Source organism: Nicotiana sylvestris, chromosome 5 (assembly GCF_000393655.2).
Source record: "Nicotiana sylvestris chromosome 5, ASM39365v2, whole genome shotgun sequence".
In the NCBI taxonomy this organism is placed as follows: domain Eukaryota; kingdom Viridiplantae; phylum Streptophyta; class Magnoliopsida; order Solanales; family Solanaceae; genus Nicotiana; species Nicotiana sylvestris.
In genome coordinates, this window is record NC_091061.1 from 94,477,606 (window position 1) to 94,492,112 (window position 14,507).

Here is a 14,507-nt window from a genome sequence, read left to right on the forward strand (position 1 = left end):
AGGACGACAAAACTCTTCCTTTTGTCACTTATTAATCATATTATACTAAAAGTAGGAAGCCTTTATAGCTAAAAGTTGAATTACCTAAATACCCATAAAAAATTGAACAGCCATGTTGCCCTTCCTTTGAGTTTTACCCCTACAATGTCCTTGTACTAAAAGGTAAATGTACCTTCCAACAAAAAATTAATTTGTACCACAATAAATGGGTGGATAAATAAGTAGACATAATTCGAGCTACTTTCACTTAATCACTTCCATAATGACTATACGTTTATTTTTCAGAATTCTAAGGCATCACGCCAAAGCCACTTTGGGAGAATGTATCTGGTAATCTATGGAACTGCTGATACTTTAAGTGTTCCACCTAACCATCAATCCTGCTTTTATTTTATTCTCATCTAAATTCATGAAATGTTTCAATTGAGAATATATTTCAACTAGGAATATTACTGCCTCCAAGAGAGAAAACCAGCTCATTTCCCCTCTTTAGTTTTACTGGTCTGTTTTTTGATCTTTTGTTCACATCAGGATGAGGATAATCCATTTTCTTTATCATTTCAGATTTATTTTCTTGATTTTATAGATAATTCGATTCCAAATTAATTAGTGATATTACTTACATATGTTTAGAAGAAATTGAGTGATTGCGCTTTATTAGAACCGGAAGTCTTCTAATCAATATATATGATCTTGTTTGGAGGTTGAATACGCGATGTTCAAGGTAACTGGACTCTCAAAGCATAGTCAGACTATTTTTTCCTCGTTTTTTTTTTTGGTTAATGGATTAAGTACATGCATATGATAATATTGTTTAGTTTTATTTTATTTCTTATAACATTTTTTAAAATATGAATGTTTACCGTGGATTAGCTCTTAAATTAGAATCGCGGATTTTATTTCACACTTTAATTTTATAATCTTAGTACATTTCATTAGCATACCGTAAAATATGCACAAAAATTACTTCTACTTTAAAGCTAATTTGATGAACTTGGATTAATTATTGATTTCTTAAAAAATTCTTTGAAAGTTGACCATTCAAAGATTCTACATTGTAAATTATGCACTAAATAAAACTTAACATGAAATCATGCTAATTTATACCTACGAAAGGATTTCATAAACACATTCATTATCTATAGCTAAATACGATCAAGATTCATCATTATTAAAAAATTATATTTCTCCTTATAATTTTTTTATATATAGTTCGAACACATTTTTTTAATTATTTATATTGATTTGTAAAACTTTTTACTCATTATGGATATACGTGCAATGTGTGTGCCTATGAAGTGGATCCGTAGAGGAAAATGGATATAGAAGATCCATATAATGAATCGCCGATTGATTGTTGATGAGCTTATAAATGAATTATAAATCAGTAATATGCATAATCATCACCACTAGAAGAAACAGTAGAGGAAATCTGCAGATTTCCAGGTAAATTAAATTTTTTTCTCCTCTGTTATATGAAATTGTTACTCTATTTTTTCTAATTTTTATTAAGCAATACTCTCCATTGTTATTAAACATTTTTGTTGCTATGATGAATAGAAAATTAAGTAATTTTCTATTTGACTCCACACTTGAAGCTTTATTTACAAAGCTGTTATGCGCCTATAGACCATTGTTTAATAAATTCCATGTTTAGCATCTTGTTCACTACTTATATGTTAAAATGTGCTTGAGTTTGCCTTAATGTTTTCTTTCTATGATCGGCTGCACAGAATTAGGTTTTAATCCAATAAATTCCATGCTTTAATTAAGTTTATTTGCGTAACATATCATGCTTAAAGTTCATTTTTTGGAGTTTTTATTTATTGGGTTCTTTTAAATTTGATTATGTGAGACATGTTTGCTGCTTGGTTTTTGCTATTACTATTAGTTCAATTCTCTTTTACTAATCACAAGGCAATATAATGACAAAAGGCCTTAGCCCTCCATTTGTGTTTGTGGGTAATTTTCTATTTTTTGTCAAAGAAACGGTTGATTCATCTCCTGATTTAGGAAATGTTGGTCATATTCATGATTATCAATCGGATGTTGTCAAGAGATGCTTTCTTCAAAATCAAAAGCTCTCACCGTTTCATTAGGACTTTAAGAAGCACATTCATTTGCGTATTTTTGAGTAGGGAATTAGAAAAAAAGCGTAGGATAATTAGATTTAAAGGACATCTTAGTAGGACGCTTATATAACCTTTAATACGATTTTATATATATATACACACACACCTATACCACATAGCATATTTCCTTTTGTTTAAAAGATTTTAGAGCTATGTTCTAATAAGACAATGCAAGAATTTTAATTTAGGAGACTTGCTAATAATTGTACTAATTGAAAATAGTTATTTTTAATCATATATAGACTCAATATTTTAACGAAATCTTTAACATAATTCATTTATTTATATCAAGTCCTTTTTTTGGTGAATAGGAAGCATGTCAAATGAGTTTTTTCTAACTGTTATGTTTTATTATTTTGTATGGGTGTCAAATTTTTTATATTCTATTAAGGCTTAATTTTGTGTTACAATCGTCTTAACATGTTACTTCGCTTGCTGCATCACAAAAACGATAATTATACATCCAATAATTACTTTTTAAAAAATTAAAATTACGATAGTCATACATGTATTAGTTGAAATTACCCACTTTTCAAATCAAACCACAATAATTAATAATGTGTTTGTACAATTTAAATTGCAAAAATAGATAGGAAAAAATTATTTGTTTTACTTGTATGGGACTTACGTGCAACTCACATGTCCAGAAACTAGTATTAGTAATACGTGTTGGCTATCAAACATGAGGTTTTCTTATAAGTATTGACTTTCCAACATGAGTTCGTAACTTACTTAAGACATAGTTACTTTACATAAACGGTTGCCCATTTTCAGATTCGATTGTAAGTGCACTTCAGTTAATTGGATTATGCTACCAAGTAGCCCCTAATACTACTAGCACGAAGTACTATTCAATGATCAAAAATGATAAACAAAATACAAGATTACCAAAGTAATCTAGTCGATCAAGAAGTGGTAACAAACATTTTAAGAGAGATGATGGAAATGAAAGTGGACATTATTCTAACCAACATTAACATAAATAAATTTCTACAAAAACTTATGGGGTCTTATAATAACATAGTCACAAATTCTTTATAATCTCATGAATGGTCTTAGTCCCTTCAAGCTCACGTGGTTTACTACGACTAATCCTAATACTAAAGTACGGGATGTCACATGAATCGTAGCCCATCATGTTCTGGTCTCGATTAGTCATACAAAAGGGCAAACCCGATTTTGACCGTATACAGATAGTCCCCTCGTTTCTCGAAAAGAAGATGACGAGAAATGATATGAACTTTTCCAATCCCGTCTCGATGTGCCATGACATAAGCAACGATCCCGACAACGACAAGTAGATACTGAAACGTCCTGTTAGTTCGGTTACCGAGGCATTAAATGCCTGTCAGTTGCTGGTCGGTCACCACCGGTTCTGAGCCGCCACCAGGAAGCTATAAGTACCGCCACCATCTTCCACTCAAACTTTACGCTAAAAATTTCCCTCATTGTTGCTTCAAATCTCTTTGTGTTGCAACTCTTGCTCCCAAATCACTTGAATCTTAAGCAAACTGCATATCATCCCAATTCCCTTCTCGTATACTTTACAATGGCAAAAACTTCTAAAATCGTACCGCAAAAGGAGGCTGCCTCTTTTTCACGGCCCACGGGCGACGGAGCTACACCGAAATATCCCCTTGAGGATTTCGTTCCGGGAGCGTGCCCTACTGTCTCCGATATTAGGATTAAAAAGACCTCCTCAGTACCTGGTCGATGTGAACTGGTCTCGAGGTACATATGCTAGATAACTAATGATCTCTTTGACAAAGTTAAAAAGGAGTGCCACTGGGTCGATAAACATGTTGCGGTACCTTCGCTCGAGGAGTCGATCACTACCCATGTGGAGGGTTTCCTAAGGGTTTACACTTACCCTTTCATGTTGCGTCCCTTAGACCCTATCATTGTCGCCTTCTGCAAGAGGTATGACGTGACCCTCGGCCAGATCCATCATTCCTTCTGGAGAATAGTGATTCTCCTCTGATTCTTTGTGAGTCAAATCGAGGGATGTCCTTTCACCCTTGATATGATCACCTTATGTGCCTTTACGGACCCCGACTTTAGCAAGGAGGGTTGATCAAGCTTGCTCGCAGGGCTGTCAAGGTCATGTTCTCGAGCATAGACAAAGCTCGCGATCGAGGTTGGATGGGCCGATTTGTCTGAATAAAGACTTCAGACTTGATCTCTACTGAAGACATACCGTTTTCTGAGAAATGGAACATGAACCGTGAGTAGTACTTTGCCTTTTTAATTTTGCTGTTTTACCTCTTATCTTCTTTTCTTATCTATATTTTTTGGTGTTCCAGCTTGTGGTCCAGGCGCCGGAGGTAATCCTCGATCTCAAGAAATGGGCCGAGTGCCTAGTGTTGCAGATACCATACTCTGAGCGTGCTTGGATAGAATTATCAAAGGGTCGATGGGAGGCCCGCAATCATGGTAAGCTTCTTTCATAGAACGGTTTTTATTCGGGCTACTTCTCGAGCTTACTCGTTTTTTTCCTTTGTAGGACTCGGGAAGGATGTGGGAATGAGCCCCCTGACGTAGAAGAAGTCCTTTCCCAACCTCCTACTTCGAAGTAGGACAAAGAGAAAAAGAGAAAAGGAGCTTTGAGTTCTCCGGACTCAGAAAAGAAAAGACTGGCGAGGAGGCCCCTCAAGCCTAAAGTGGACACCAGTGCTATGCTTTTAGACTCGATCTACCGATTAAGGGATGAGTCTGAAGAAGAAGAAGAAGAAAATGATAGTTCCAAACTGGTGACCTGCGTGCGGGCCGATGTCACCGTACAAAAGTCCTCCAAACTGGAGGAGGCTGATGAGGGAGCCTCGGCCGAAATTCCTGAACCAGAAAGAGTTGAGTCCACGTCATCCCAAGCTGAGATGGTCGAAGGAGAAACCGTGAGCGAGGCTTCCCGAGTAGTTGAAGATGTCCCGAGGGACGATCTCGGAATAATTGATATTTCTGAATCCCCTCATTTTTTGGATGCCACAATTCGTGAAGCCCATATATTGGAAGGTCACTCATGCGAGGGTCCTCAGTGGTGGTTGATATTTACGGCTTCTTGGATGGGGTAGAGTTTGCCGTTTTGGGAGATGTCACTGGGCTTGGAAATTTATCGATGCCAAAGAAAGCACTGTCATCGGGCAATATTGGGTCTTCATCGAGCCCAAAATTGGTGGACCGATTCCCGGCCCCAAGTGATAACCCCGATCGTACGCGTAACATAGTGTTTTCTGTCCCGGAGGATGCCCGAGTCTTCTCTCCACCCGTGGGGATTGCTAGCTACCTCAGATGCTTGGTGACCGAGGAAGACCAAGCCTTGATGAATATGATGGGAGTTGCTTGCCTTTTCAACGAAGCCTAACATGCTCTGAATCGGGTAACTTCAAAGGCCATTCCATTATCTCTTTTAAACTTGGAATTGTAGGTAATTCTAACATCTTCTTCCTTACTTGTAGGCTTCGGTGTTGCATCACGAGGCTTTCCTTAGAATCCGGGAGGAGCGCGAGGCTGAGGTTTGAGACCTCACTGAGAAAATTGACACCTACAAGCTTCTCAATGAGAAACTTCAGGCAGATTTAACGACGACTCGGGATGAGCATGCTATGATGGCCGAGCAAGTATTCCGAGTGATTCACGATAGTGAAGACGAATTGGAGATAATGACTAACGATCCGATTCTGCAGGTTCGACAGAGGCTCGAATAGATCGGGGATCTTCAGAAATAAATAGATGCAATACGAGGTGAGGTTGAAGAGTTCAAGAAGAATATTGATATCTTAGCCTCTAAAAAGGAGGTCGTCCAAGCAGAGTTGGAGTCGGCTGAGTCCCAACTCCGGATTTCAAGAGAGAGAACCTCGGTTCAAGCCAAAAAAATCGAGGAGCTTCAGTCCTAGTTAGCTAACTTGGCCAATGAGCTTGAGGCGGCCAAATCTGAGGTGACCGCGGCCAACACCAAGACCCAAGCTAAGGTGACCCAATACAAGGTCGACGTCACGACCATCCAGGCGCAGGCCAAAAGCATGGTGGATCATGCAAAGTGGCACGGTCAAATTTTTTTTACCGTTTATGGTTATGGATATTTTCTCTCGCAATCCGTCAAATAGTATATGTTCGCCACTAATATAAGCTGTATGAAATCAAACTTTTGGCTCGCTATATACATCGGACATATAAGAGAATAACTTAATAATCAAAAAGGTAAAGTGACACGACCATCTTTCTAAGATCATTGCTTAATTGGCATATTTTGAGACATGCCATGAAAAACGTCTATATATAGTTTAAAGTTAGATAGTAAGTTGATTTTTAATATAAACTTGGATATTTCTGCTTTTATTCAGAAAGAAATAAAAATATCATGAAAAAGAAATTTGACATAGAAGAAGACTTGATAAAGAAGAGCAAAATGACGTTGTCAGTCTAAAATCATCGCTTGATTGACAATTATGTTGTCTTTCTAAAGTCGTCTTAATTAACGCAATGTTGAGACGTGACGTGAATAATGTATATTATTTAAAGTTAGAGAAAAAGGTTGATCTTTAATATGAAGCCGGAGGAAGAAAATATTTGTTACTTTATCTTTTAATAATTAGCGAGAGATATATGTGCGACACACGTACATAGAAATTAGTATTAATTTATAAATGTTAATAATTAAAAATTTATGGGGATTACGTTCAGTGCCTCAAGGCTTGCGGCTCGCCCGTAGACGCCCGCTTCGCACACATCTTGTAAAATACTATTCTGGATAAATGAAAATACACTACCAAAATTCCATTTAAAATTGAATGTCATATTTTAAATTTTTCTCAAATGGTGCTTAACTAGTACTCTTTCTGTTCACTTTTACTTGTCTACATAAATTTTGCATTCCCCTTAAGAAATAATAAATAAAACAGTAGTAGTAATAGTAATAATAATAATAATATTTTAAAATATCTTGAAAAATGATTTCGGAAATGAATAATTAATGACAAGAATAAAATTTAAAAAAAAAGTTATTTTTCTCTTGATTTGCTAAAATGAACAAGTATAATATCAAAATATATGTTTAGTATAATGTATAAGCAGAACTAAAGTATGGAGTACTTTCTTTTCACCTATTTTTGAAATGGGCTGAACCAACATTTCATTTTTCAAACTATACCGTAGTGTGTGTGAGAGAGATATATTATCGAGGAATTGGAGTTATAATCAAAGTCTCAAAATTTCATGAAATTCTCAAGACTATTTTCGTCTACCTCATTCTTGAAGAGTTCAAATTCCATTTCATCCACCAAAGAACTTCATGGTCACCTCATCAGAACTGAAAAACACACCGACCCTTTTGCTATTTCAGACGTTATCAGATTCTACTCCCTCTTCCCAACATCCGTACACAATGCCCTTCTCTCTTTTAATCAAATTGAACGACCAACATTGCTAATTTGGAATTACATGATCCGTGGGTTGTGTAAGAGTGATCAACCCATTGCTGCACTTCACATGTTTGACAAAATGCGTCAACAAGGATTTCATGGCAATAACCTCACTTTTATTTTCATCTTCAAGGCTTGTGTACAACTTTCGGATGTTGTTCTTGGACGGGCAGTTCATGTTAATGTTCTGAAGCTTGGGTACCAGTCTTACTTATATGTGTGTAATACTCTGATTTATTTGTATGGTTCTTGTGGTGATTTAGCTGGGGCTAGAATAGTGTTTGATGAAATGTCTGATAGAGACTTAGTATCATGGAACTCATTGATTTGTGGATACAGTCAATGTAATAGGTTTCGTGAAGTATTGAGTCTTTTTGGTTCAATGCAGGCAGAAAATGTAAAGGCAGATGCGGTGACTTTGGTCAAAGTAGTACTAGCTTGTAGCCATATAGGGGATATTGACACTGTGGATTTTGTGGCAAAGTATATTGAGGATAATTGTGTGAGAATTGATGTCTACTTGGGGAATACATTGATTGATATGTATGGTAGACGTGGATTGGTTTTCTTAGCTGAAGAAGTTTTTGCTAAGATGGAGGAGAGAAATGTTGTTTCGTGGAATGCCATGATCATGGCATATGCTAAAGCAGGGAATTTAATGGCTGCAAGGGAGCTTTTTGATAAGATGCACAACAGGGATCTGATTTCTTGGACTTCTATGATCACGGGATATTGTCAAGCTAATCGTTTTTCAGAAGGTATTGCACTTTTCCAAGAGATGATGGCAATTAAGGTTAAGCCTGATGAAATTACAGTCGCTAGCGTACTCTCTGCTTGTGCACATTTAGGTACACTTGATGTGGGTAAGGCAGTGCATGATTACGTTCGTCAGCATGACATTAAAATGGATATTTACGTAGGGAATGCTTTGGTGGATATGTACTGCAAATGTGGATCTGTTAACACAGCCTTGGAAGTATTCTTTAGCATGAACAGAAAAGACACTGTTTCTTGGACTTCGATAATCTCAGGCCTTGCAGTGAATGGTTTTCATGACAATGCTCTTCAGCTGTTCTCCCAGATGTTAGAACGTTGTAAGCCAACTCATGGTACTTTTATCGGTGTACTACTTGCTTGTGCTCATGCAGGTTTGGTGGATAAAGGTTTGGAATACTTCGATAGTATGGAAAAACATCATGGATTGATGCCAGAAATGAAGCATTATGGTTGTGTTGTTGATTTGTTGTGCCGCTCTGGTAATTTAAATAGAGCATTTGAGTTTATAAATCTTATGCCTATGGCTGCAGATGTGGTTTTGTGGAGAATGTTGCTTAGTGCTTGTAAACTTCATGGTAATGTGGTTCTTGCTGAAATTGCTGCCAACAAACTTCTTCAATTAGATCCTGATAATGGTGGTAATTATGTTCTGTCATCGAGCACTTATGCGACTGCAGAGAGGTGGGATGATGCAATGAAAATAAGGCAATTGATGAATGATGGTGCAGTACAAAGGCCGTTAGGATGGAGTTCAATTGAAGTAAATGCGATCGTCTAGCATTCAATGAACCATGTCTTTGAAATGTAAAGTATCTGAAACAAAGGCTTCCGTCGCATAGTACTATTTGTACATATTATCACAAGATTGAGTACACTGGTGCAATAGTAGTTGAAGGCACGTGAAATCAAGGTGCACATCATGTGAGCAAGAGTTATTGTTCTCTAGCTTCCTTTTGGATTAAAAAGCATAATACGAGTTGCCAACTCATGCATGAGTTCGGTTTGCTTTTCTTCAGCACTATAAAGATGAAGGTCTCGAAATGGATACAGGTTGTTGTTTGACACCTAAAAGAACATATTAAGTTTGATTCTGGAGTAGAGAATTGTATTTATGATCTCTGCTCCCTGGAGGTTATAGATGGTTGTTGTAACTTATACATCGTATATCAGGTGCATATTGCGAGTATGCTACCAATCTTCTGCTCTTTGCATTTCTAGAAATCAAGTCTCTACTGCCTTTGTGCCACATCTAACACTGAAAAATTTGAGTGATGGTCGGAGCATTCTCCTTAGAAGATAGGGCTGTGCATGTAGTTGTAACAGCATAATCGGAAGGTATGTTGCTGCAAAGGTCTTGCTGGTTGATTATTTACTTTTTCAGTCATACTGTATATATCTAAATCATGTTCATATCTGGTATTTATCCTAGTGATCATGGGTTGACATTAAACCTTGTGTAAAAGTTCTAGATGTGGACAAGCCAAATTTCATGGAAATTTTTGGACGAATGGATGAATGCTCAGTAGCTCTACATTATTCATGCCCATAATATCCTTCTCTACAAGTTTCAAGTTTTTCTTTTCTTTTATTCATACTTCTAGCTGAAAGAGGCAAGATGGATACCAACTTTCAGTTTAGGCTACACTACCAGTAATTTCTATTCCACGCAGCTATAGTCTGAACATGACCTTGATGGCATTTCCACCGCGGGAACTGGTCTCAAAGGCTTCTTCCACTTCATCTTGAGTAAACCTATACCTGTGGGTTATGAGAGGTTTCACATCTATTTTACCAGTTCTGAGAAGTTCAATGCAGAGTGGCCGTGTATTTCTATATCTGAAAATGCCTATGACATCCACCTCCCTATGACGAGGAAAAAAAAAATGACTGATTGAAAATTTCAAGAGTTATTTTAGTGAGCATCTAGAAATCATAGAATCACAAATACCTTGCAGCAGCTGAAGTAAGAGGGAGAGTCATCTCGCTTTGGCCTAATCCAACGAGGCAAACCTTACCACCAGGATGGGTGGTTTGCAGAGCCATCAACATAGTCTTGTTAAAACCAACACAATCAAAGCTCATATCCACAGGACCTCCCATTGCATTGCATATTTGTCCCACTTCATCTTCCACATCCTGCACCTCGAACATTGCATGAAACAGCCATATTTGGCCATTAAGGGAAAGACTACCACAATATATTGGAACAAGAAGATGAGAACCTGTACATTGGAAGAAACTTTAATGATCTCATCAGCACCAAGGTCTTTAGCGAAAGATAAACACTGGTCATCTATATCAACAATGACTATCTTCGGTGATCCAAAAGCACGAGCTGCCAGCATAGTGACAAGGCCGATAGGTTCTGCACCTATAATGATTATTTTGGTTTCTGGTCCTACCTTGGCACGACGACAAGCATGAACACCAACACTCAGAGGTTCACATATTGCCCCTTCCTCCAAGCTTACACTATCCGGTAATTTAAAACACAGATCTGCAGGATGTACCACCTGATGCAGACAAATTCCACACTTCTTATGAAGCCTAGTAAAGGATTTCAAGAGAAGTAAATTCTTTATCAGTACGGGTCTCTGGACAACTCTCAGACCTCAGCCATCCTAAGACTATTCTTGAGGAGAAAGAGGCTGTTTATCTATGTAAGTTCGGTAGGTCTGAGAAAGTCTGAAGTGAAGCCCAGCCTCAAGTATCCTTTTATTCTAAAAGATTAAGCAGATACATTACCTGATTGGCTAAAGCACCATTAGTTGGAGGAGAGCCAAAGAATTTCATTTGACGGCAGAGATTGTAGCGACCGTCTTTGCATAAGTGACACTGCCTGCAACTAATACCAGGCTCCAAAGCTACACGATCGCCGATCATCAGGGACTTCACCTGGCTACCAACTTGCTCTACAATTCCAGCACATTCATGCCCAAGTACCATCGGCCTTTTAACCACGAAATTTGCTACTCTCATATTCTGGATCATACAAATCATAGTAATTTAGCTAAGTACCTTATAACACTTTCTCTATATCACCAGTCTTCTATCTAGCTTGAATCATCAAGCATTAATAATTGAAGTACTCTTTTTTTGACAATTAAATAAGACTAAACTTACCTTGAAATGATGGATATCACTTCCACATATACCCACAGCTTTAATTTGAATCTTGACATCATAAGGACCTAATTCAAATAAGTGTTGTATCAGCAAAACTAATAAATTTCAGTAAGACAGAGATCTAAGAGCAAGAACAGAAATACCAACCAAGAGGTGGGAGACTATATGGTTGAATTCGAAGTGTTTTGATACCAAGAAGCCAAACTGCCATGTTCTCTTCTTCTGTTATACTGTTTTCTGCATCATCAGTTGATATATGTTCCCTGATCACCATTCTTACTCACTGCCACAACGTTGCAAAGGGTGATTTAACTAGTACTTTTATTTGGGGAACGATATATATCTTGCCATGTTGGATTGGTCAGCCAAGACTTATCATCTTTCGTTATAACAGAAGTTGTGAAATGGACGTCAAAGCAGAAACCGTGAGACTTGAAATCTTCTTTTCTGATGTTGTTGTCCTATTGACAAGACTAGCACTATCATGGCCAATTGGATTGATAGTTATAATTGAATAGATACAGAAATGAGTGACATATTTGTATTATTTCAATAATTCAATAATTGGAGCAGGGTGAAGCTATGTTGGCCTAAGGGTGGTTTCGCCAAAATATTATACTAAGTATAAGGTAAAATATTACTTGTTATTGATTAAAAATAGACTTCGAACACCCTTGCATAGCCCACTGGCAAAGGGTGTACAAATGTTGAACACCCTTATTGAATTTCCTGACTTCGCCACTTATTGGGAGACGGAAGGAACAACTACAAGTCCAAGCAAGCTATTTGCACTCAAATTAGCTTCATTAACTTGAATCAGAATTGAGCTCAAGCTTATTTGAAATAATTCTGTAGTGGATATTCTATATATACTCATGAAACAGGTAAAATGTCCTCATGAATTCTGCACTCTAAATTGCCATCCATATTTGCTAAAGTTAATTTTAACCCATGTTTTTTCAAATGACAAAAGAGTGCTGTAGGCAGTATGATCTCCGACAGTTTAATTTGAATATCACTTTGCGTTATACAACTACATTAAACGCTTGACACCATATTCAGGGGTGGAGCCAGAGTCTCGAGAGCGGGTTCGGCTGAACCCGGCTTTAGTTCGAACTCTATATTTACCTTAAAAATTTATTAAATATATATAAATTATTAATTTAGGACTCAGTAGCTTAAAACAATTACAATCCTGAATTCATAAACTTGAAATCCTAGCTCCGCCTGCGTATATATTATTAAAAGCACCTGTTCTATCTTGTTTAGTGATAGTGACATTGTAAAAGATTATGAGGCTTTACTACTATTGGTGGGTTATTTCAATTTTCAACTCTCTCGATTGATACGTGCAGTTGAACTACTGAACAGGTAATTTATAATCACCACATGATTATGAATATCATCTCTATAAAAGAGGAAAAAAAAGACTGTTTTTCGAGTATTAATGGCTCCACTTTGTTTTTTTAGAAGGTAAACTGTTCTCCCCTTTGTTTATCGAGAATAGAGAATAAAATGATTGTAAAAAATCTGGTCTTGCCGAGATAAGGACCGATTTCTGGCCGGAAGGGAAGAGAAAGCCTTTCTTTTTCGTTAATATTAGTTTTAGTGTACATGCGTTGCACGTATTTATCGAGTTAATAAATAAAGAATATATATATATATATATATATATATATATATATATATATATATATTCTAAAATAAACATTAACGTTAAAATAAATGTAATATTTGTTTAAATAATGCAAATAAATATTATTACATTGACACGGTAAATGAATTCAATATCCTCAAAATGACTTATTTAGTTAAATTAGTTATACAATAATTGCAATATGGTAATTACATAAAAATCTCATCTATGAAATTATATGCTTGATTCTTACCGTTAACAATTTTAGCCTAGAAATTTCTCATAATAACTGGCATTATCCAAAAGTAAATTATTATTGCATAAATTCATGTCATATTATGCAAAACTTTAGAATCTCAATAGCAATTAAAGAAATAAGTTCACTTGCTATGACAAATATCAACTCGAAGAAAATTTATAGAGGTTTATCTTTGAGATTGTCACTACGATGAAAGTTGTAACCCTATTTTCGTTAAAAATAATGATTTATAAATATTAATAAAGAATATAGCAACTTGCTAACTTTAGATATTGTGTAATCCAATTTTTATGAGTTTAAAAATTATATTATGCACCTAAAATATTCAACTGAAATGAAAGGAAAAATATTATAAATCTATATTATATTAAAAGCACGAAAGCCTTTAGCAAAATGTCGTTCGTCTTTTTTACCCTTTTAAAAATAGCTTTCACACTAGACAAAATCGCCATTTAGTTATTTTCCTTAAACTTAGGAATAGTCATTTAATTGTTTTCCTAATATTTAAAATTTCAAAATCAACTAAATTTATATATTGAATCCTTCCTTATTTAAATTATATCATATAACATATTTGTAAAAGCAAAATAATAACAATAAAAAAAATTCTTATTAAACCGTGTAGGAAGGCTTAATATTTAAAACATCAACTAAGACTTTTCCTAATATTGTCCGCTATCTTTTGGCTTAACTTGGGCAACAATCTGCAGGTGCATTTCTCATAATTTGTATGCAGTTATTATTTACATGCAAAGTTCAACAAGGAAACTTTAGAACTTTGAAATTAATAAAATATTTGTCATTTAATTATTTTTTAATGTTAAGACTTTAAAATTTATCCACTATCTTTTGGCTTAACTTGGGCAACAATCTGCGCGTGCATTTCTCATAATTGTACGCAGTTATTATTTACATGCAAAGTTCAACAAGGAAACTTTAGAACTTTGAAATTAATAAAATATTTGTCATTTAATTATTTTTTAATGTTAAGACTTTAAAATTTAAAAAATTATTAATAAATCTTTTTATCTAAACTATGTAAGAACTTCTAATATTTAAAATTTTAAAACTGAGTAAGAATTTGTTTGTAAAAATTATTTCGTTATATACAATGCACAAAATAATTATAGTTTGTCAATCTATAAGGTAGAATTAAAATAGAA

The 14,507-nt window shown here is 35.6% G+C and overlaps 2 protein-coding genes across 4 annotated transcripts; one reads left to right on the forward strand and one right to left on the reverse strand.

The window, feature by feature from the left end:
- The first annotated feature begins 647 nt into the window (after positions 1-647).
- Positions 648-9,861, forward strand: LOC104210746 (pentatricopeptide repeat-containing protein At2g22410, mitochondrial-like). Its single transcript, XM_009759706.2, has 2 exons — positions 648-724; positions 7,935-9,861. The coding sequence occupies exons 1-2, from the start codon at positions 716-718 to the stop codon at positions 9,099-9,101; spliced, it is 1,176 nt and encodes a 391-aa protein (XP_009758008.2). The 5' UTR covers positions 648-715; the 3' UTR covers positions 9,102-9,861.
- LOC104210747 (L-idonate 5-dehydrogenase-like) lies at positions 9,796-11,855 on the reverse strand. Of its 3 annotated transcripts, none has more exons than XM_009759708.2 (6): positions 11,597-11,855; positions 11,447-11,514; positions 11,069-11,305; positions 10,552-10,836; positions 10,272-10,459; positions 9,796-10,186 (listed from the first exon to the last, which is right to left on the reverse strand). In XM_009759708.2, exons 1-6 carry the CDS (start codon positions 11,721-11,723, stop codon positions 9,994-9,996), a joined length of 1,098 nt encoding a protein of 365 aa, XP_009758010.1. In that variant the 5' UTR covers positions 11,724-11,855; the 3' UTR covers positions 9,796-9,993. The 3 variants fall into 3 exon arrangements, with proteins under 3 accessions (XP_009758010.1, XP_009758011.1, XP_009758009.1); XM_009759709.2 differs by having other exon boundaries at positions 9,796-10,081; positions 10,546-10,836; XM_009759707.2 differs by having other exon boundaries at positions 10,546-10,836; positions 11,597-11,854.
- Positions 11,856-14,507: the final 2,652 nt, after the last annotated feature.